Genomic DNA, 22,790 nt, shown 5'->3' with positions numbered 1-22,790 from the left:
TCTAAGTACACTAAATCCACTGGATTCCCCCTTGTCCACATGCTTGTTGACCCCCCTCAAAGAATTCTAGTAGATTGGTGAGGCATGATTTCCCTTTACAAAAACCATGTTAACTATTCCCCAACAAATTATGTTCATCTATGTGTCTGACAATTTTGTTCTTTACTATAAGTTTCAAACAGTTTGACCAGTACTGAAGTCTGGCTTACCGGCCTGTAATTGCCGGGATCACCTCTGGAGCCCTTTTAAAAAATTGGTGCCATATTAGCTATCCTCCAGTCATTTGGTATAGAAGCTGTTTTAAATAATAGGTTACAGACTACAGTTAATAGTTCTGCAATTTCACATTTGAGTTCCTTCAGAACTCTTAGGTGAATACCATCTGGTCCTGGTGACTTATTACTGTTTAATAAAATTATGAATGTTATCAAACTGGGCTTTGTACAAATAGAATTAGGGAGGGACACAGAAGGCAATGTCCAGATTTCTAGGCTTAGGCTAGAGCTGAAGGCACTAACTACTTGATCTCTTATATAATTAAAAATACTGATTTTATTTTTCTTGCGGCTCTAATTTAAGTTTTGAATATCTAGGTGATATTACACCCAGAGTTCCTGTCTTCAACAAGTCCATTATTACCCATGGACTATGAAGATTTTGTCAGAGGCTGCCATTTGGGGGTGTTTCCCTCATACTATGAGCCTTGGGGTTATACTCCAGGTAAGCAATCTTTAGGTTGACTGTTGTCAGAATTTTAATATGCATTTTACCACTCAGGGCATTTAAAAAGATGGAGTAGCTTGCCATTCAGTTTCTACTGTATTGATGTAAGAATGCTTTTGACTCTGTTTCCTCTCTGTTACAAAGTTTCTGCTGATGGCAGAGTTCTTAGATCAGATTTTTAGCTGGTGTAAATTGGCATTGCTCCATTGACCGAAAACCATCCAGCGTTGTCCCTGCTTTGGACCCTGACTTTCCCACAATCACATGTAAACTTTCTGTCTGCTGTAGCATCAGAAGACAAATCCATTTTGTATGCAGTAACATCAAGCATCCACCCTTTAAAAAGAGAGATTTGGAGGAAAGTATATATTGCACTAATGAGGCAATAAAATAGACAACCCAAAATGCCCTCAGCTGGTGTAATTTGACATAACTGCATTGATTTCAATGGTGTGATGCACATTTACACTATCTGGTCATAATATTTTCACAGTCTGCTGGATATTTCTGTTGGTATTTACCATGAACACTTAGAAGTAGCAATAGAGACCAAGGACTCAATACATGCACTGGACATCGGTGGAGCTCACAGAGACCAATTTTCATGACAGCCTGGCATATGATCAAGAGTTTTGGAAGAAGGCTATAAAAATGGCCAACCACAAATAGGGAAGTAGCAAAAATGAAGACAACAACTTACAAGTAGTAACAGATAAGCCTCATAGGATTAAGGTGAGAGATTTAAAGGCGCAGTGGCAGTCAGGTTTTCAACCTAGGAATTAGGGCCCAGATGCTCTAAGATATTTTGGTGCCTAACTCCCATTGTGCCCAAATATCTTTGAGGATCTAGGGCTAAGTGCCTAACTTCCATTTGTGCCTTTGAAAATATCTCCCTTAGTTTGGGTGCTTATCTGAAGCATATCTGTAGTTAGCCAATGAATCTGAGTAGAAATCTCACAAGCTCAAGCTTTCTCAGACAATGCTTAATACTTCCTGTTTCCTGTTCCAACTGGGTCACAATTATCTGGCTGTATTTCAGCACTTTCTCCTCTTGTCCCGGCCCAAACCACGATACGGGGGAAAAAAATTGTGAGAGCTGGGGAAGATTTTGATGTTAGACTTTAGATTAGCTTAACATAGAAAAGTTTGGCTGGTACTCAGTTTGAGGAAGTGGTTCTGCTCATCCTAATGGGTTACCTATATGTATCTCCCAAGAATAAAAACAGACCCTTCTTGATGGATTTTTACTTTCATCCTAATCCTAAATTCTATATCTGATATCAGTCCTATTGTCATATAGGTTTTTCTAATGGCACTTTAAGTGTTAAAGATCTAACATGTCTGATTTAAACTGTATGCTGCTTTGTACAGGAAACATGCCTTCCTTTATGGAAGAACCTGTTGGTGCTCAATACATAATAAGAATTATTTATTTATTTATTTATTATCACTAATAGTAATAAAAGGGGAACACAATTTGATATCATATTTATGATTTATAGCACAATTTGCGCTGCAGCTACTGTATAATTGGAAAAATAATTAGATAGAATTGCTTTGAAATCATATTTTTATGATTTTTCTCCCTGTGACCTAAGGTACAGAACCCAGTTTACAAATATGGGAGATTAATTCTGAGGCCGAAGTCCTGCATTTGGGCAGTTAGATTTGCAAATCTGTACATGAAATGAGCATGTGCACACAGCAGGTGCCAATTTCAAAGCCAAAGGAAGGGTCTGGACATTGCATTTAGGCTCCCACATGTGAACACTGGGCTCACAGAGGGTATTCATTGGAGCTAGCTGGAAAATAGAAATAAGTGCTTGCAAAAAAAATGGGGAAACAAATTTCCATTTCTCATCAAAATGTCACTTTCTTTGAACTTTTCTGATTGAATGGCAGTGGAGGCGGGGGAGAACACACAGCAAAAATCATGATGGTTTTTCATTGAGATCTTCTGACCAGCTCTGGCACTGACAGGGCTTTACATCATTCTATTTTCTGTTTCTATCCACTCAAGATGAAACCGAGCCAAGCACATTGACATGAAATCTCTTTTTATGTCTCTTTTGGTAGCTGAATGCACTGTGATGGGCATTCCCAGTGTGACCACAAACCTCTCTGGATTTGGCTGTTTCATGCAGGAGCATGTAGCTGACCCAGCTGCTTATGGTGAGCTTGTTAACAGTGCTTCAAAACTCATCCCATTTCGGAACCCAACTAACCAGTTGTTTTGTGACTGTGCATATTGCACTTTCTCTTCTTGCTGAATAAAGATCATTGATGGACAAACCCCAAAGTTCAGCTATTTGGTTTGAATTGAAAGTTTAGGTGTTTCTCCAAAACCTTTCCAGTTCTTCTCTGTCCTGTTTTTTTTTTTAACCCAGCTAGCTCGTTAGCCCTTCTTCCAACTCAACTATCTCCTTCCTTCAATCCCTTCCAATTAGACTATATATTAGTCTTTCTAAGGGAGTAGTGGAAATCTGCCTCTGCTTTAAGACTCCATGATGGATTTACTGGGATAGCAACAACGGTTTGTGGAGTTCATGAAAGAGAGAGGATAACTTGTCTAAACCAAACTGAGATTCTTATTTACAATAATGCCCTTTTAAAGCACTTTTATGATGTAATGGGGCCTTAATATAAATGAGAATCAAGGCCCACATCCTTAAGATCTGTCCCATAGCCCCGAATCTTCAAAGAAGGAGGTTGAAAAAGAACAAGATGTTGGCACATCATAAAGACATTGCATTACAGAATTTGATGTGCAATAGCAAAGGCCTATTTGCAAATCCTTATTACTCTCATGGATCACAACCAATTTTCACCAAACTTCCAAAAAGTACATGCGTGTCTATGGCTTTACTGCAAAAATAGGTATTTCCGTGGAGATAGCTGTCTGGCTGTAAAATCCTAGTGGCGACAAAGCACTATAGTTTTACCCATTGTTGTGAGTCATGTTCAACCACAGATGCTGGATAAAGTGTTGACCTTGACTAGAAACATTGAGGTAATCATTACCTGTGCCTTGTCTCCACTAGGATTTTACATTGAGATAGCTAACTCAAGTTAGCTGTCTCAATGTAAAAACACACCATCTTTTGCAGAGAAGACACAGCCTGTGTCATAGGGACTATCTCTTGTCTGCCAAATTTCACACCACCACCACACACCACTGAGTCACCACAGGTATTCAAAAAAGGTAGCAATTTTTTTTATAATGGAAAAGTGAATTTTTTTACCACACAAAAGCACTTGCACCATTTTTGCACAGACTTTAAAACAATAAAAGCTGTCCTAAGCTGAGAACAGATCTGCTAAATTTCAGCCTGAAAGGTAAAAAATCAAAAGCATTTCTCACCAGTTGCTGAAATGACCTGTTAGAATGGAAACACTTGTCACACCTTGCTCAAAAAACAACCTGTTATATTTAAAAAAACAACCTGTTATATTTAAAAGATTATGTGTAAAGAAAGATAGAAATGAAATTTAAAAGGTCAAAAGCTCGCTTCCATACCTGTTCATCTGCGACTTTGTTTTTGTCCTCAGGCATTTACATAGTTGACAGGAGGTACCGCTCTCCTGATGAGTCATGTAACCAGCTGACTCAGTTCTTGTATGGATTTTGCCAGCAGTCACGGCGTCAGAGGATCATCCAGAGAAATCGAACTGAGAGGCTCTCAGACCTACTGGATTGGAGATATTTAGGAAGGGTATATGAATGTGTTTAGTGGGTATATAACAAGCCATTGGCCCAAACACACATCCACCACAATGGTTATTGGGGATAAAATCTGTCGTCATTAGCACCAAGGCCCCAATTCAGGGAAGTCTCCCTATTAACTTACAGTTAAGCATGTGCTCAAGTACCCACTTATTCCCAAGCTGAGGAATCGCCTTGATCTGCTTGTTTCAAGAAGGAGCCAAACACAATGTGGTCCTTATGCTCCCAAGCACAAAGACTGCACAGGGCTAGTGCCACTGGCAACATGAGCCTCTCCAAACTGGACAATGGAGAGTGGGCATTATACCATTTTCAGGGATGGTGCAGCAGCATCGCTAGACCTTGAGAGGCATTGGGTGGGCGTTGCACCCAAGTGATTTCAGAGCAAAAGTGTAATTCACTTTCAATTAGATTTGTGCTCCCAAGTCACCTGGGCATTTTTGAAAATCCCACCTATTACCTACCTGCCTAAAATACCATTGGGATTCTGCACCATTCCCAAACCAGGATTGTGCTGTGAAAGCCAAATAACACCCTTAGCCTACTACAGAGAATGATGCAATATCACACATTAGCCAGAGGGAGGTATATCCGTATTCTAAAGTCCACAGGTGAAGAGATGAGTAAAATGTACCACTGCTTTAATTACTATGTGCCTTATCCTGCATTGAGATCTGTCTGGGAGGACCTTATGTCCATGTGGATCCTATTACAGGATCACAGCCTGTCACAGTAAACTGTCATTTCGGTGTGCGCCCTTGTGCAAACCTCATGGAGTTTGAAGTATTGCAAAACCGTCAGACTGGTTTTTTGAATTCGCAAAACCATGTCAAAGTCACAAATCTATTCTCCTTACAATGTCTTCATTTTTGAAGGACGAGTCAGTTTTAACATGTGTACTGTATGTACTGTGTTACAATATTACATTCATGAGCATAAATAAATAAATAAATATTTCCACTCAGGAAAGAAACCTGTGCTATATTTTTAAGGATAAAAGAATCACCCCACCCCCACCAGAAAACTAGACTGGCTGAAGTGGGTGCCCTAGTCCTTAATCTCACAAAAGTGAGAATGGAGTATCTTCACTGAAGCCAAAGAAGCAGATTCTGCCCAGTTACTCCAGTATAAATCTCTCAGGATTTGATCATTACTTCGGTGCAATGTGTCCAGAGTTTCACAAGGGCCATCCAAACTGGGTTAGCCTCAGTTAAAGATTGAATGAATCTTTTGTCAGTGTCTTCTTTGAGAAGACAATAGTGTTACTTTCCCTCTCACTGCCTAAATGTGCCCAAGTCTTCATTGGGTTTTTGCACATGTAGACCTCTGTTTTCTATTGCAGTACTACATGCATGCCAGGCACCTGGCTCTGAGCAGAACTTTCCCAGATAAATTTGAGATGGAACCAAATGCTCCACCAAAGGTATGTCTATCCTTATAGGTGATTTTTGTCTGCATTTAATTACTGTCTTGAGAGAGAAAAAGAGAGGACAGATGAACAGTGTTTGGTTTAACCTAAGAGCGTAAAGAACTCAATATACTTTATTACAGTTAAGTTTTACCAAATTCTGATAGAGTGTATGGATGCCCAATAGAAAACCCCATGAACTAGAATACGGGGCCAGATTCTCAGCTGGTGCACACTAACTTTGATGGAACTATGCCAATTTAGGCCAGCTGAAGATCTGGCCTGTTGGGTAGAAACTGCTAATTTCTATTTTTGCTCCCCATAAAACCCATAGGAAGGGTGCTTTGCAGGCCCTCTGCAACAGGAGCTTTGAAGGGGCATTCTGGAAAAGGGTCTGGGGCAAGGAAGCAGGGTCTGCAAATTGATGCACATATATGCCCTGACCCAGCCTCTCTGCATATTCTCATGCAAATTATTTGTACTTCTGGCAGGAATAATCTGAATAGTTCACAGGAGGGGAAGGCTGAGGATGGAGTAAAGGCCACACATTCAATCTACTTTTGTAGCATACTGCATATATATGGCCTCATTTGGGGAGGCATTATGCTCAGTTCTAAATTTAGGAGCCAGGTTATTTAAAACCTAATCAAGGCACTTCATATGGCAATTCATTTTTTAAAAATAACAGCTAGTGTTGGGGGCCCAAACCAAAACCCTTGATCCGGATTTGGATCTGGGTTGGCAATTGTGAACACTCAAAAATTTAGGAAAGTTCAGACTGAAGTTTTATTTCAGCTCATACGCACCTATGTTCAGGAGTATTCAGGTTAGGGGGTTCGATTCTATCCCTCATATTGATATTTGAGAGGGATTTTTCAAACTGTTGCACTGATGTAAATCCAGTAATTCCACTAACCAGTTTACTTAGTGTAAATGGAAAATTTATCCTGGAAGTTTTGAGAATCTTGAAGTTGATGAGAGTTGGTTAAGGTTAGGGGTAAGGTTAGTATTGGCACCTCACAATAGATGGGCTTGGACCATGTATTTTGGTTTTGGACCGAAAATTTAGATTTCAGTCAATCTCTATTAATAATAAAGGTTTATGAAACGCGGGGGAATTTTAAAGGGAAAGGCAGAAGACACTTCTGAGACCAATTACCTCATAAAAAATTAGAATATTGATCTACTTCATTGTTTTGCAGTTTGCTACATTTTATAGCTGCTGCAGGGGGAGTTAAATTCAGTGTTTTGAAATTAACATGCATATTAGGAAGCTGGATTAATACTATTTTAGAACTCCTTCCAGACTATTAAGAGTTAAAGAGCATGACAGAAGACTTCAGAAACCTAGATTTGCAATAAGATCTTAAAGCTGATTTATGATATGGCCTTGGTGTTATAATTTAGCCATGTGTGCAAAACCAGCCTTGAACTCCTCCAAAGATATGGGGAGTTGAAGGTTGTACCACATCTTATTCAAAAGGTAGTTTTCTGTAGATTGGCAATAAGGTCTCAGATGTCAGATTATAATACAGTAACTCCTCACTTAACGTTGTAGTTACGTTCCTGAAAAATGCGACTTTAAGCAAAATGATGTTAAGCAAATCCAATTTCCCCATAAGAATTAATGTAAATAGGGGAGGTTAGGTTCCAGGAAAAAAATTTTCACCAGACAAAAAACTGTATGTTTTACACACACACACACACAGTATAAGTTTTAAACAAACAATTTAATACTGTACACAGCAATGATGATTGTGAAGCTTGGTTGAGGTGGTGAAGTTAGAGGGTGGAAGAGGGTGGGATATTTCCCAGGGAATGCCTTCCTGCTAAATGATGAACTAGCACTTGGCTGAGCCCTCAAGGGTTAACACATTGTTAATGCAGCCTCACACTCTACAAGGCAGCACGAATGGAGGGAGGGGGGGACTGCATGGCAAACAGACACACACACCCTGTGTGTAGGAGAGAGAGAGAATTGCGCATTGCCCCTTTAAGTACGCTGACACCATTCTAAGTACATTGCCTTTAAAAAGATCAAGTTGAGACAGCAGCTGTGGCCAGCAAGCTCTCTCCGTCCTGAACCCTGTCCTGTCCTCACCCTGCTCTATATGGAGATAGGGTAAGTGGGGGGCAGGAGTAGAGGGGAGGGGGACACCCTGACATTAGCCCCCCCTTCTCCCCTCCCTTGCACAGCAAGCAGGAGGCTCCTGGGAGCAGCTCCAAGGCAGAGGGGGGAGGACATGGCAGTGGGGGGAGGGACAGCTGAACTGCCAGCAATTGGTAGCCTGCTGGGCGGCTGCCGCACAGGGAACTTCAGGGAGGGGGGAGCTGGTAGAGGGGCTGCTGGTCCACCCTGGTTCCAAGCCTCCACCAGCTAGCTGCAACGGGCTGCTCTTCCTGCAAGCAGTGGATAAAGCAGGCGGCAGCCAAACAACCTTAGAAGGGAGCACTGCACAACTTTAAGCGAGCATGTTCCCTCATTGATCAGCAACGTGACAACGTTAACCAGGACGACTTTAAGTGAGGAGTTCCTGTACTTAAAGCTGAGAAGGGTATTTTGCATACAATCCTTATTTTTAACTACTAAAAATATTCCTCTTAGGGCGAAACTTTTCACAGCAAGGGTTAACTTTTCAAAAAGCTGGACTCTGCTTTGTGGGGTGCAAATAGTGTTATGTGAGCAGCTAAGTACCTTAGGGGTGCCTGAAAGTACCTGCATGAACCAAAGTGAACTTGCAGTGAAATACAGGCACAACTCCAAGTGTGAAAGCAGAGGCCTGACAAAGGCTTCACTTTTTGAATGATCTTTAATCTGTTTGAAACTGAATTTTATTTTTTTTTGGTAGGGTTTGACAAACTGTATGTAGATTTGGGGGAGTTCTGGCCATTCTGAGTTACCAGATGGAAAATGAGCAGAACTCTTAATTTATAGATGCTTCTTTTGTTTTCCCCCATCATTCCATTTTAAAACCTGCAGCTCTGTATTGCCATGAAGATATGGACTTTTCCTGTTAAAATTTTATTTAAAATTCGCAGGTGCCTGGGCTAGATCATGCCTGACAGGCATGGCCTGGGGATAAAACAAATTGCACTGCTGCAAAGAGAGAGCCCCAGGATGCCTCCAAGAGCTACTTGTCAAGCAAGGGGAGCGCACCCATTGCTATACTCCTTACGGGCTGCAGCTTACTCCCCCTGCTGCATCAGTATGGTTCTGCAGGCCAGGGCTGAGAGTGCTAGGGTGTGCAGGACCCCAGAGGGGAAGGAAAAGGACAGCCCCTGCACTCTTCAGAATTCTGCCTGGCCCTTATGTAGGCTACACAGCAGATGGGGAACACCTCCATCCCACTTCACTTAGTTTTCATATGGCTCCTCCGTGTAAGTTGCATCAACTTTGACTCCCTATCACACAGGCAGTAAATAGACCGAAGGGAGTCTAAGTTTGGTGTATGGGGCAGGTGTGGCCTTCATTCCCTTATACACAGGGACCTACCACATACACAGCGATGAAAAACATGTCGCAGACCATGAAATCTGGTCTTTTGTGTGCTTTTACTCTACACTATACAGATTTCATGGGGGAGACTAGCATTTCTCAAATTGGGGGTTCTGACTCAAAAAAGTTGTGGGGGGGAGGGGGGTGGCAGTCACAAGATTATCTTGTGGGGGGGGGTGTCACGTTATTGCCACCCTTACTTTCGTGCTGTCTTCAGAGCTGAGCATCCAGAGAGTAGCGGCTGTTGGCCAGGTGCCCAGCTCTCAAGGCAGCACCCCGCCAGCAGCAGTAAGTAAGGGTGGCAATGCCATGCCAGGCCACCCTTACTTCTATGCTGCTGCCTTCAGAGCTGAGTGGTGGGAGAGTGGCAGCTGCTGACTGAGGGCCTAGCTCTGCAGGCAGCAGCACAGAAGTAAGGGTAGCAGTACCTCCTACAATAACCTTGTGACCCCCCACCCCCAACTCCTTTTTTGGGTCAGGACCTGTACAATTACAACACTGTGAAATTTCAGATTTAAATAGCTGAAATCATAAAATTTATTATTTAAAAATCTTATGACCATGAAATTAACCAAAATGGACCGTGAATTTGGTAGGGCCCTACTTGTACATCAGCTTTGCCTTGGCCTTCTGGATATATTGACCTATCGTCACTCTGTGTAACTAAACTAGCTGCGCTGGTGTAATGTTTATTTGTTGCTTATGTCTCTGGCAGACGGAAGGTTTCAGGTACCCCAGGCCTTCATCAGTACCACCATCGCCTTCCGTCTCTCAGCATTCCAGCCCTCATCATAGCGAGGATGAAGATGAGGATGAAAGATACGATGAGGATAAAGAGGCCGAAAGAGACAGGCAAAACATAAAGTCACCTTTTTCCCTCGGAGCACTGCCACAAGGAAAGAAAAAGCAGTATGGAGAATATAGGAACTGAATTCCTTTGCTGTCACCGCAACATGGACTTCATCCACTAAAGAGCATCCAAGTGTAGGCTAGTCAATCTCTGTGTTAAGGGCAGTGCAGTGTGGTTAGGGAATCTTAAACAGACATTACTTGGGTTAAACTATTTGAAAACCTAATTATATTTTACCTTACAAGTAAATGGTAATTCTCCTCTCTACTTTGAAGGTAGAAGACGAGATTTTTCCAAGCTTATTTAACCTAGAGAATGTGACAAACTCCGTGTGATAGCTCCAGCTAGATGGCACGTCCCGTAGATCAGATTTTTGTCTGTGTAATTATTTGAACTTAGCTGTAATCCATGAAGACAGGTCCATTATAGTCATTCCAAATGAATACCCTACTCCCATCCCTTCCTCTCCCCTTGCAAACAGACACCACCTTTGAGCCCTGAACTGGAACATTTTGAAGAACTCGTTACCTGGGAAAACCTTGGCAGGGTTAAAAAAAAATGTTGAAAAGAAAATGGTTTGTTTTTCTTCTGCTGTTTCTCCTATTCTAAATGTGCATCATTTTCCGAATGTTTTTGAAGTGCACAGAAATCTCTTGGTGCTGCTTGTGGGGAAAATTATCTGGTGTTACTCCGTGGGCATTTGCATTTTCAGATGAAGTCATCTGGTGGAGTTGTCTAGAGCCACAAAAAAAGCCCACTTTTTTCGATTTCTTTTGAATGCTCTGTTTTATTGCATTTTTACTCTCTCCACTGAGGTTTGCTGATGAAGTTTGGGGAGAAAAATTAATGTGATTTGTCTCAAGCAAGCTATAAAATCCCTGAAAATGATTCCTTGCCTCTGTGAATAAATCCACATGCCACATTGTGATGGGATAACAGTGTTTTCAAAAATCTAAATTTTAAAGGTGATGACCTTAGCTCTATCTGTTAATGGGAAATTTCCAGGACAAGATGACCTCCTATAGAACTACCTGAGTTAGCAGTGTTCATTAGTTAGCTGTGGTACCACCAGAGACAACTGACGTCAGGGCGCTTTTTTGCTAGACATTGTGCAGTCACATAATGAGAGATAGTCCTTCCCCAGAAGAGCTCACAGTCTAAGTAGACAAATTGTAAGAGGGGAAACAAAGGCACAGAGTGGTGCACTGACTCACTCAAAATCACCACACAGCAGATCATCAACAGAAAGGGGAACAGAACCGGGTCTCCAGAGTCCTAGTCTAGAGCTCTATTCAGCAGACAAGACTGCCCCTTCTTATTGTAATGCAGAGAAAATAAATGGGCCCAGCTCTTGTACCCTCCGTACTAAATGTGGGAGGTTGCCCTTTAAAATATCTGACCAAACCCCTCAAATGAAAGGTGCAACGCGAAAAAAAATAAGAGGAGTGAACTTGAAATAATGAGTAGTGCTTTCCTGTAAGGTGCAATGCTATGTCAAAGTCTGCCCTGACTTACCCTAGTCCCATAGAACCCAAATGAGTTCAGCATGCAAGCCAAGGCAGCATTGTCTGTGGAGTTCTCTTCAGTTTCTATGCTCCGGTATATCTGAGGTAAATGAATTACAGGAATAAGTTGTGAGTATAATTTTCAAAAGTGCCTAAGTCCTATTTTCAAAAGAGAATTAGGCCCAGATCCTCAAAGGTACCTGGGCATTAAATCAATGGGAACTAAGTGCTTAAATACATTTAGGTCTTCGGCACTTAGGAGTGAATTACAATGACACTTGGGCTCCAGAATGCCTACGGACCAGATTCTTAAAGGTATTTAGGTGTTTAAAGATGGAGATAGGCCCTCAGTGGGATTTTTAAAAGCATATAGGCCCCATTGGGAGTTACTTCTGAAGTCACTTGTTAAAATGGGATTTAGATTCCTAACTCACAAAGGTGTTTTTTAAAATTATACACCTAGAAGAAAACACCAGGTTTCTATGACACAAAGATAAATGTGTGTATCACATCAGTCACTGCCCTGTGAAATGATGATGAAGAAAAGAAAAATAACTAAAACAATAAGATGACATTTTTCATGAGAACTTATGTTGCAAAATGATGAAAGCCAAATATATTATAAATACCCATTTTGTTCAGAAAACTTTCTGAATGGGGGTGGGGCAGGGGAGAACAGCTGGATTTCATCACAAAGCTGTTCATAATGAATATTATTCCCTGCTCGAGTAATTTCTTTTTACTCACTTAAACTACCCATGCAGCTTCACTAGGATACAACAGATCATACTCTCAGCGGGTACAAGTGGGCAATGTGCTGTTCACTTAATAGAGCTACCATCTAGAGCTGAGCAGAAAACATGTTTCCCATCTTGCAAGAAGTTTCAAGATTTTTGAAAAGTATTTTCACACTGACCTAGCATGAAAAGTCAAAATCTGGACAACATTTTCTAACCAAAACATTGAAAAATGTCATATTGGGTCAACTGATCATTTCATAGTGTTTCATTTTGATTTTGACCTTTTTATTTTACATTTTTTTATTATTATAAGTTAACTTAAATTTTGAAACAAAAATGTCATTGTGACCTGAAAATGGAACTTTCATTTTGAAAGTGTTGAAAAGGGACATTTCTTCCCAAACCTTTTTTCCCCCAAATCTTTTCTAAACAGGAAATTTGTCAAAATTGATCTTTTCCCATAAACTCTTTTAGTTTTGACAAATCGACATTTTCCGACATACATGCTAAGTCAAAAATTTACTGACAAGCTCTACTGCATTAAAACAACTTAACTCATTCTTTCTGGATCTGTCCCACAGAGTTGCAATGAGCAACATACATGATCCAATGTGCAGATTCCCACAAGATTAAATCCTATACCCATTTTCAGCCATGGCCCCAGTATGTAAGACCACTGGGGAAAATAATGAGTTGGCTTGTGCTCAAATGCCAAAAATATCCCAATGACACCCAGCTCTTTGTTTCAATCCTATCAAACTCACACACTGCAGTCAACTGACCAGCTTCCTACACAATTGGATGAAAACCAGTTGACTCAAGCTTCACCCAGAGGAGAGTGAGATGATGCTGGTAAAAAGGAAAAAAAAAACACCTTTGATGATCTGGCAGAGATCCCTCTATCTAGGACACTGTCCTCTGCTTATCAAAGTCACGCATGGTCTCTTGACTCCCTTCTATAACTAGATGCCCCAAGCAGCCTACTTTCTCACACGAATACTGTCTCCTTTCCCACAGTAGCCAAAGTGATCTATGCCTCACACCACTAGGCTTACTCATTTTAATTCTGCCCTGAATGTTAGAGGTGGTTTTCAAGAGTATGATGTGTTTTAAATATTACCAAACATTTTTGCCTTTTGATCGTGTGAAGGTAGTAAGGACTTAAAATAAGCGTTCACCTAAGACACCAGCTCACCAAAGGTCAGCCCCCATTGATTTCATCTCATTATTGGGTCACTAATTGGCGTCTGACAAACTTGGCAGTAGTTAGCTGTCATATTGAAAACATGAAGGCTCCAAGAACAGCTCATTTCCAAGTAAGGCAGACCTTTTATTTATTTTCATGACATTTGTAAGGAATTGTCCACGCTAGTGGGCATGGACCTACAGTAAAACATAAAAAAGTCCATTAATCTTGAATATAGCTAATGTTTTTCTGTAGCTCTGAAATGTTCAGGCACATGAAGGTTAGGATAATCTAACAGATCAGTAGATACATAACCCCTCTACTTTTCTCCAAGGTACGGTACAACCCCAGCTCGTGCCAAAAAAATAATACAGAAACACCTGAGGCATTCAGATTAGACTTCATCCAAAGTCCTTTGAAGTAAATAAAAAGATTCTCATTGACTTCATTTGGGCTACAGCTGAAGCCCGTAAGTGGGATTTTGAATGAATGGAGTGATCTAACACCCCCCACACCTGGGTGATTTAGCTCTGTTTCAAAAACCAGGATTTGGTCGTAGTCCATCGAATAATTTCCCCCAAAACTGATTAAAAATTTAGCTAAATTACCAGAAGTATCAATCAACACATCAAAGAAATTAATTCCTCCATTATTTCAGCTGTGTTGTTTTCAGGCATGTGGGAAACAACATTGCATTGATTGCAAATTAGTGGCATTAATCAATGCTGACATCATGAGACAGATCACAGGCAAATGGTTTTGAAAAAAAAAGAAACCTAGTTGCTGGGACACAAGTATCCTGTGGCTATTCTTTACTTACATAACTCCAGAACACTTTCTGGTAATTACCATATAACTACATAGCAATGTGAAACATGTCCAGATCAGTGTGGAATAGCAATTAGCTAATTCAAGTGTAATTCCTATATTGCAGCTCAGAAAGCAAATAAGTAAATACATCAATTGCATAAAAAATGTGTAATTACATATATTTTCGTGCAATTTCCCTATTGCCATTTGTGGCTAGATTCACTGCTGATAACAGTGGTGAATTTATCCCATGATCATTAGGAAGGCTCCCAATCCTGGTAAGAATTACACATGTGCATATCTTTATACACTGTGAATAGTTTGATGGGATTACTCACAGTATATAAAAGATAAGCATATATTTTAATTTTGCAGGATTAAGGCCTAGATAGGTAGCCTGTTGATGGTTCACTACAGTATGAAATATCTCCAGCAGAAATCACCTGCTTTGCTGCTCCATATACTAGATGCATTCTAATACTTCATTGATTTAACTGGAACATCAATAGACTGCAAGAGCACTGCAGGTGGATTTCAGGACCAGCAATGTGGTGGTGAAAGAGTCAGCTGCTGTCATAGGTTAAAAAGTGTTTACGTGCAGAGTTGGTTAGAATATGGTGAAAGTTTTTCCATGAGAAGGTTTTGGAAAAATTATCAAAAACAATTCAATACCGATATGATGTCTGGGTCCTGTAAGCTAAGACATTCCAGTGGTTTTTAAATTTTGGGTGGCACGCAATGAGGTTTAAGATAGGAAATCAAATTTAAAATAGTTTCCGTACTGAACAATAACCTTTAATCAGTTTGCATTCAAAATGCAAAAATGGCTCCAAGCTTTATTCCTTCAGAACACAGGCGGAGTCAGATGAATCAGAATATTTTGCTTACATAGACCATGGGTTCAAGGGAGATGAATAGGCATGTTGATGCAACTTGAAATATTTCACCAGTTTAATAGATTGTCTGTTAAGTATCCAGGGTGATCGTTGGTTTCTTCTTCAGCTGCAAGACAATAAAGACAAGATATGAGCTGCATGAAAGGAAAAGTCTTAAAACACAGGAAGTTCAGCTGCTAAAGTGACAGAGAAACCTGAGACATACCCCTATTATATGTAACTATCTGGGGAAAAACAGGGGGCTTTGTGATGTAAGTAGTGATGATTATGTTTTCTGTGTTACTGGACTTTTAAATACAAGATGATTGCTTGCTTGCTAGAAGCCAGGGCTATATATTATGTCAGGATGGAGGATCTTAAAGACAATAAAAGAAACAACATTTCTAGGAAGGAGATAGCAGTGTATTTGTTCTTTCGTTGGGCATTCTCCTTAATCTTTAATCAAAAATAAAAATCATCTAGGTTGAAAATGCATGCCTTACTCTATGCACTCTGACTCTGTCATCCCCTAGCACACTAAAAGGTCATGTTTTTCTGTACGGGGTTTTCATAAAAGCTGTAACCAGACTCTTCACGCAGGAGTTAATGTAATCAGAGTTAAATAATAAATCAGAACAACCAGAAGAGTAAGTTTGGGCGTATAGAGGAGGGGGAAAATACATTTTTTTTCTGTTGAGATTTGGGTCATTTAGCAGGGGAAGGCTCTCACACCAGGTATGAGAGCAGATTGAAAAAAGGGGGAGGGGGGAGCATAAAATTCTAAAATTTCTAAGTATTTCATAGGTTTCAGAATTTAACCCATTTTTCATTTTCTTGAAATTCTTTCCTCAGTTGTTTCCTCAAATTTTTTTGCTTATCCAAATGAAAACAAAAGTCTGTAAAGTCTGGTACAAATGGCAATGAAAAAATTATAGTAAAAAAGTCAATTTGTTGTTTTTGTGGGAAGAATTTTTGTTTGTGTGTGTGTGTAAAACTTAGCTCTGATAGCAAGATTATGAAGGACAGGAAGAAGAATGGAGCTAGATTAAAAGGGGGAGAATGGGGAGGAACAGAAAGAAACCAGGGGCCAGATCCTCAACTTGTAAAATGTCAGAACTTTATCCACTTCAACTGAGTTATTAAAGTTTACACCAGCTAAAGATCTGGCCCAGCGTCTGTATGGTGGAGTAGTGTAAACTCAGGGAAAATTTAAAATTAAGTAATTTTGAACTGGCTCTTGAAAAGAAGGGGAAGCTTGGGGGGGGAGATGAGAGGTTAAATGGTTACATAAGCGCTGTGTTTGACAGCTATGTTTCTGTAACAATCTTTTGTGACACTAGATCCATGGTCAAGTATGTTGACCACCACAATTAAATCCACGTTGGGTGACATTCACCTTTGTGCAAAGGGCCCACAGAAAACTTACACACCAGTGAATTCCCACTTTTTATTTTGAGGGCTTAAATAATGAATAGGTTTTGTATTTGCTCTCTGTAAAGGAGGGAATTGGACGATAAGAGTCTTACCTTCCTTTCTGATTTCTTTGCAAAGAAGAAAAGTGCTTAGGGCTCAATTCTATAGGGGGTAGAGCGCTCTGGCCTTAGACTAGCACAACACATATGCATGCGCTCATCTTTAAGGAAGTCCTGTTGACCTGTTTAGGCTATTGATGGTTTAATTAAGCACATCCTGAAGCACTTTGCTGGATTGCAAGCAAAGCGCTCAGCACCTTGGAGGAGCAAGCCCTTAATAAAGATAAGGAATTGGTGAGTTGTGGCAATTAACATTTCCAGCCACACATGCTTAATCAGGTCTGTCGTATCTCCTATTTTCTGGTTATAAGGCTGACACTGTGGTTCCTTTTTTCTTTGTGAACAATAACAAACTGGAAAATACAGTTAACTTTCTTTTACAGGGCTTGAACTTGATGTGGTTTCCCGCTGTCATTAGTAACACACAAGGCCAAATTCACTAGGTTCACAAATTCACCTTCAGCCTGCACACTGTGTACAAGATACTATGTTTAATATTAAGACCTTTCACTCGGTTCTGCCATTTTTGCTCGGGCAAAACCCTTGTTGACTTTTTAAGTTGAGGGGAGTTTTGCCTGAGGCAGAATAGAAGACCTGAACGCTTTTCTTAATATTAAGCACAACATATTGGGAGTTTTGCCAGAAAAGGACAGGACTGGGCCCAGTACAAGCGCATACATACAGCGTGAGATTCTGTGATGGGCTTGTTTTTACTATGTAAAGAAGGTGTGTTCTTAACTCACGTTAGGTAACCTGAGGCAAAATTCTAGTGAAGACAAGACAGTTTGTAGTGTTCAAATGAGTTAGCAGGTTGAGTAAAAGGCTATGGGAGACTATAGGGTTTACCTTGACTTGCTAACACATGTAAAAACTACAGACTGCCTTGTCTCACTAGGTTTTTCCCTAGTTAAGAGCACACCTTTTTTTCATAGTGAAGACAACGTTGCAGAGGCAGAGCATAGAATTCACTGCCCACAAGAGGCTAAGGGGACTTTAAGCCACCTTGGTGCCTTCCCAATCCTAGGCTGTTCCAGGGACTGGCAAAACCCCCAGCATAATTGACACAGCTCTGGGTGCCTGTCTAAGTTACCACAGCCTCCTGGGGCTTCCTATGGACCACAGCACTGCTTGGTATTGCCACAGCTCTGCGTGCTGCAGCCCCACCTCCTGCCCCAGCCTTTCCCTCAACATACCCCCTATGCCAGGGCATTGTGGGGTCCTTGGGAGGCAGCTTTAGCACTGTCATCCACAGTGCCTGTGGTGTGGCTTTTTGGGCTTTTTCACATCAGCCCAATGTACCCGGTGTAAAGGAGCCAGAGGCGGGGGTACAGATCTCACCCGTGAACTGTATTCTTCAGAAACAGGAACCCAAAAGAGGAGTTTGCTATTGGAATGTCAAGTCACTATAAACAGTCCCTAGAGCCCAAACAAACAAGTGTCAAGATAACAAGAAGTGAGTCCAGAATTATGGTGGCTAAATTAACCAACAGAAATGAGAAAAGCAAACAGCAAAGCAGGATAAGCCAACATTTATCCTTCCATCAGTTCTCAGATATATGTTCCAATCTCTCTTATTGTAACCTCTAATACAATATACGTGAGGGCATAGTTTGTACTTGTAATCAGCCAAATGAGATCTTCTCAGATTAATTTTAAAGCATTAATAAATGGAGTATTCATAAACCCCTTAGAAGCGCAGAGAGTAAAATAAATGATGCATTTACCTTCTTGTGCTTTCCGTAAGGAGTTAAGAAATATTTCCGCAGCCTCCGACAGAGCTATAGGATTTGTATTTTGGCTGCGTGTTTCTGGAGAGACAAAGCCAACACACTTTCTCAGATCTAAACCTATATCAATGAAGCACAGTTAGCCAATGTGTGTCTGCAAAATTTCTGCATTTCACATTCTGCCCTTGCTTTTTTTTAAACTTTACAAGTTGAGAACAAAAGGGACACTTTTAAAAAATATATATTTTTGTAAGCTGTTTCAGTCACTTTCTATACAATTCTCTGCCTGAAAATAGCCCATTAAGTCACTAAGAGAAAACAACCTCATAATCTTCTTAAAGAGAAGGAAACAAATGTTATTCTTCCTAAAGCCTCCTTACAGCGTGAAAGGTACATTCTCTTTTTGCATACATTTGTTATCTAATTGCAAGGTTCAGTTTGCACCATAAATATAGTCTAAATGAGTGTTTTCTCTACCGTCATAGTTTGACACATTACAGTAATCAAGAACATACCTTTATTTTATTTTACTTTTTGCCAACAGAGAGAGAAAGTTAAAGGGGACTGCTTGTTCTCTCGCTTACACCAAGTAAATCAGGAATAATTTAGTGTAAGATGATGCATTTAAACTGGCGTTAGTGAGAGGAGATTTAGGCTGTTAGTCTCTCCAATGAGATTTTTGAAATGATTAAGCTATTCAACTCTTAATATTCACTGCTCCTTTGAATTTGATTCTAACAAAACAAAACATTAAAAAGTAGCTTCCCTCAGTTTAATTTTTCCCATTTTCTCCTCCTCCCATGAGAGAATGTTTTGTTTACTGTTAAACTGAAGCTTTCTGCATTTCTTATGCACCTGCTGTTCACATCCACCTGATCAATTCTGATGCACATCATTTTTGGGAGGGAATGAGGGTTATAATATAATAGTTTAATTATATTATATTATATAAGGAATAATATAATAGTTTTTCCCTTTAAAAAAAAACATTTCCAGATGAGCTTACCTAGCTGCAATCTGTCATAGAGGTCCTTCCTCTGGCTCTCATCTGAGATGAATCGACGTCCCTCTAATAAATCAATGGAAAGGGGGTGAAAACAAAGCACCATACCCATGTGAACCATAACTAGAGATCCCTAAAATAGTAATTTCAAACTGTTTTATAATAACATTTATACAACCATACAAACTTTCTAGTGATATATATCTCCATCTGTCTGAGATCCGTTGATTTCAGCGCAATCTAAATCATAGAACAGAATGTTTTATCGGAGCTACATTCTGTTCCAAAGGGCTGATGATTTTCAGCCTTTTCCATTGTTCTATTAACTTTTTCTAGGAGTTGCAGGTGAAATTTACCAGCCTCTTCTTTCACATGCCTTTGCTGTGCTACATCCCTGACACCCTATAAATCAACTGCTTTTAAAGGAACATTGTCATTTTTTTAAAAGAAAATATGTGATACTCAAACAAATTACTTTGAATGTGTCAGTAATAGCAATAAACAGATTAGTAAAATTACAACACATTATTAAAAATATCAGTTTGTTTTTAAACCAGGGGCCAAATTCTCTGCTGGAATAAATGGAGGCAGCTTTCTTGACTTTGGTGAATTTTCTCCCATTTGCACAAGCAAATATTTTGGCCCTTAATTTATTTTTTAAAATTATTTATGCTGTTTGTGTTTTGCATTTCTATGAGTGTAGACTGTGAAACTGATTTTTTTTTGTCTATAGGAAATTTTACTGTTAGATTCTCATTGCTGTATTGTTTGGGTGGCAAACACAATCCAAAATGTTTATTTTGTTGTGTTGTTTTATTTTAAAAAAGCTGTTTCCATTGGATTGTTTAAAAAAATGGTAAAATTTCCATTGGATCTTAGTTTTTTTCTTTAAACCACAAAATTTCAATTTGGATCAAAATTTGATTATTAAGCACTATCCCTTTAATGCTGGACTAACAAAAATAGATTCATTTACAGAATGCACTACCAAGATATAGGTAACACTGTCTTTCCATCCTTGATAGCAGATGTCTCTTGTGGTATGAATTCCCAGCACAAGCCAAAAGGTTTGTATTAGAAAATTCTGCTACCCTGTTGTTTGTGGAGATGCTTTAATAAAGCACAGGCAAGAACAAGGAATAATTAAATATATCGAATGTATGTTAAGTCTTTTAAAAATCAGTGTCAGAGGGGAAAGTTATTTTTTCCAGTAGATTTAACAACCAACCTGTAATTACATTCCTTTTGGAAATGTTTAAGCATTTTTCTGTTCCAAAATTACAATTGTTTTTCTTCACAAAAAACAATAGCAATGCTTTCAAGGTAAGAAGGGATCACATTTAACACATCCCTATGATCCTTTGAGCTTCCATCTCCACTCCCCTCCCCTGCTATTTACTACCCCTCAGTTTTCTGCTTGTGTTGAATAAAGCATATAAAGAACAATCCATTGGTAGAGACGTTACATTCCTTAAAGCTGAAATAGCTTGGGACTTACGTGCACCCTTTAAATAGAGCATAGCCTGAGGAGTCCAGTTTCTTCTTTGGAAGTGACCCTTCACACCAAAGGAGAGAAAAGTGACCTGTTATCACAGCCCCGTCACTAACAACAACAACCACCTGTGAGAGTTATTAATGCATGTACATTCGTTTAGATAAAGCACTTTACCTGAGGAGCACTCCAGGAGTAAGAGATGAAAGAAGCTGCAAGGAACAGGGCCATGGCAGGAGCTGTCAGTCTACGTAATCCCTGCACAGGACAAGCAACCACAGGGACATGAGAAATTGCATCCTTTCTGCTCAGGCATCCTCTCTGCTCAGCTTCATCTTCTGATGTTATTCCAGACCCCCTTTGCTTCTAAAATCCCTCTCTTCCACTGATTACATCACAGCCAAGCCACATCAAATTTAAGGAGAGGTTGAATATTAATATCAGACCATGTGAAGTTCCCTTATGGATGTAAATTACCATTGACATGAAAACTTTGTATGCTTTCTTTTACAAATATGCAAGGTCCTCAGACACTGCGGTGATGGATACCGTCTATAAACCCAGAGAGAGAGGTTAGATAATATAAATCACCAGTTTACACTAAACCCTGGATGATAATGAGATGATAGGCAAATATTTCTATATTCCAATGTAGGGGACTTGGCATTTTAAAAACAGTAAGGCAGATCACTGCTTTCTCGGTAAGTAACCATTGTTAAACTTAGTGTCAGATTTACATTAACCAGGATATTGACTGATCATACAAATGTTATTGTAAACACATACTAAAATCTTGGGTTTTGCACACTGACCCAGCACTTGCAAAGGAATATACCAAACACAAATCCTATGTAAAGCAAGCTGAATCTCTACTTTGTATACACAAAGCAAGCCTTGTTTTTCATGCATTGATGCATGTGACAAGTAAGTGATAGCATACAGCTATCATGACTCACAGATGTTTGTTTGATCCTGTCTGTTTTAGAAGTTGTGCTGTTAATGGCTTAATCTGCTTGGTTTACAGTACACTGAAAATCACCATAACATTTTTTCTTGTTTTCTAACTTAAAAATAAAACCTTACAAACCACCCCCATTGTTCCTAAAATAATACATACAACTAAAACTGTAGGAGAAACTACTATTTACCAAAATGTTTCCAAGTATCAAAAGCTTCTGACTTACCTTCATACTTAGTTCCCCTGTAAATCAGTAGTCTTGGATAGGGTGAGCTAGGATTGTGTGTTAAGAGATTTGATCTGGTTGCAATTTGGGGTTCCCTTTTTAAGTCTTCTGAGTAAAAATCCCCACCCCCTTTACAGTAGAGTGGAGGACTCTAAAGGGACCTCTTGTCAGTCCTGGCGATTGAGAAGTAGAAGGTCTGATGCCTCCTCAGGGGGACTTGCAGACTTGCAGGGAGTCAGGGAAATGATTGAAGGGCGGACCCCACAGACATGGAGATTCACCCCATTAGCCAGGCGACTTTCTGAATACATCAATATCACCGTCAAAACTTCTCCCACAAATTTCCCAGTAAAACCTCACTGTCATGCAGGACGATCAATAACTGCAGCCAGCAGCAAATATTAATAAGGATAACGAGCTCTTGCTTTGGGTAACCTATCTATTGTGTATCAGGTTGGCGTAGATTGCGGCAACTAAAAAGCGATCCTGCCGAAAAGTTAGTAAATTATTTTCAAGCGTCACAATCTGCCAAGGT

The 22,790-nt window shown here is 39.9% G+C and overlaps 2 protein-coding genes across 4 annotated transcripts in view; one reads left to right on the top strand and one right to left on the bottom strand.

Moving 5' to 3' along the window:
- The window catches only part of GYS2 (glycogen synthase 2), a 71,781-nt gene extending 59,410 nt beyond the window's left edge, over window positions 1-12,371 (top strand). The window contains exons 12-16 of the mRNA XM_048836285.2: window positions 594-720; window positions 2,800-2,895; window positions 4,273-4,436; window positions 5,790-5,870; window positions 10,067-12,371. Coding sequence (XP_048692242.1) covers window positions 594-720; window positions 2,800-2,895; window positions 4,273-4,436; window positions 5,790-5,870; window positions 10,067-10,282 — 684 coding nt within the window. The 3' untranslated portion in view covers window positions 10,283-12,371. The remainder of the gene's footprint in view (window positions 1-593; window positions 721-2,799; window positions 2,896-4,272; window positions 4,437-5,789; window positions 5,871-10,066) is intronic.
- Window positions 12,372-13,755: 1,384 nt separating this feature from the next.
- SPX (spexin hormone) lies at window positions 13,756-22,427 on the bottom strand. 3 transcript variants are annotated; one of them, XM_048836264.2, is made up of 7 exons: window positions 22,256-22,427; window positions 21,249-21,329; window positions 21,078-21,135; window positions 19,583-19,645; window positions 18,574-18,696; window positions 18,188-18,265; window positions 15,360-15,444 (listed from the first exon to the last, which is right to left on the bottom strand). In XM_048836264.2, the coding sequence occupies exons 1-6, from the start codon at window positions 22,259-22,261 to the stop codon at window positions 18,234-18,236; spliced, it is 363 nt and encodes a 120-aa protein (XP_048692221.2). In that variant the 5' UTR covers window positions 22,262-22,427; the 3' UTR covers window positions 15,360-15,444; window positions 18,188-18,233. The 3 variants fall into 3 exon arrangements, with proteins under 3 accessions (XP_048692211.2, XP_048692228.2, XP_048692221.2); XM_048836254.2 differs by lacking the exon at window positions 18,188-18,265 and having other exon boundaries at window positions 13,756-15,444; XM_048836271.2 differs by lacking the exon at window positions 18,188-18,265 and having other exon boundaries at window positions 13,756-15,444; window positions 18,574-18,657; window positions 22,256-22,420.
- Between the last annotated feature and the right edge of the window lie 363 nt (window positions 22,428-22,790).

Source organism: Caretta caretta, chromosome 1 (assembly GCF_965140235.1).
Source record: "Caretta caretta isolate rCarCar2 chromosome 1, rCarCar1.hap1, whole genome shotgun sequence".
NCBI lineage: Eukaryota > Metazoa > Chordata > Testudines > Cheloniidae > Caretta > Caretta caretta.
The sequence above is the reverse complement of the archived record's forward strand: the minus strand, read 5'-3'. Positions and strand labels throughout refer to the sequence as shown.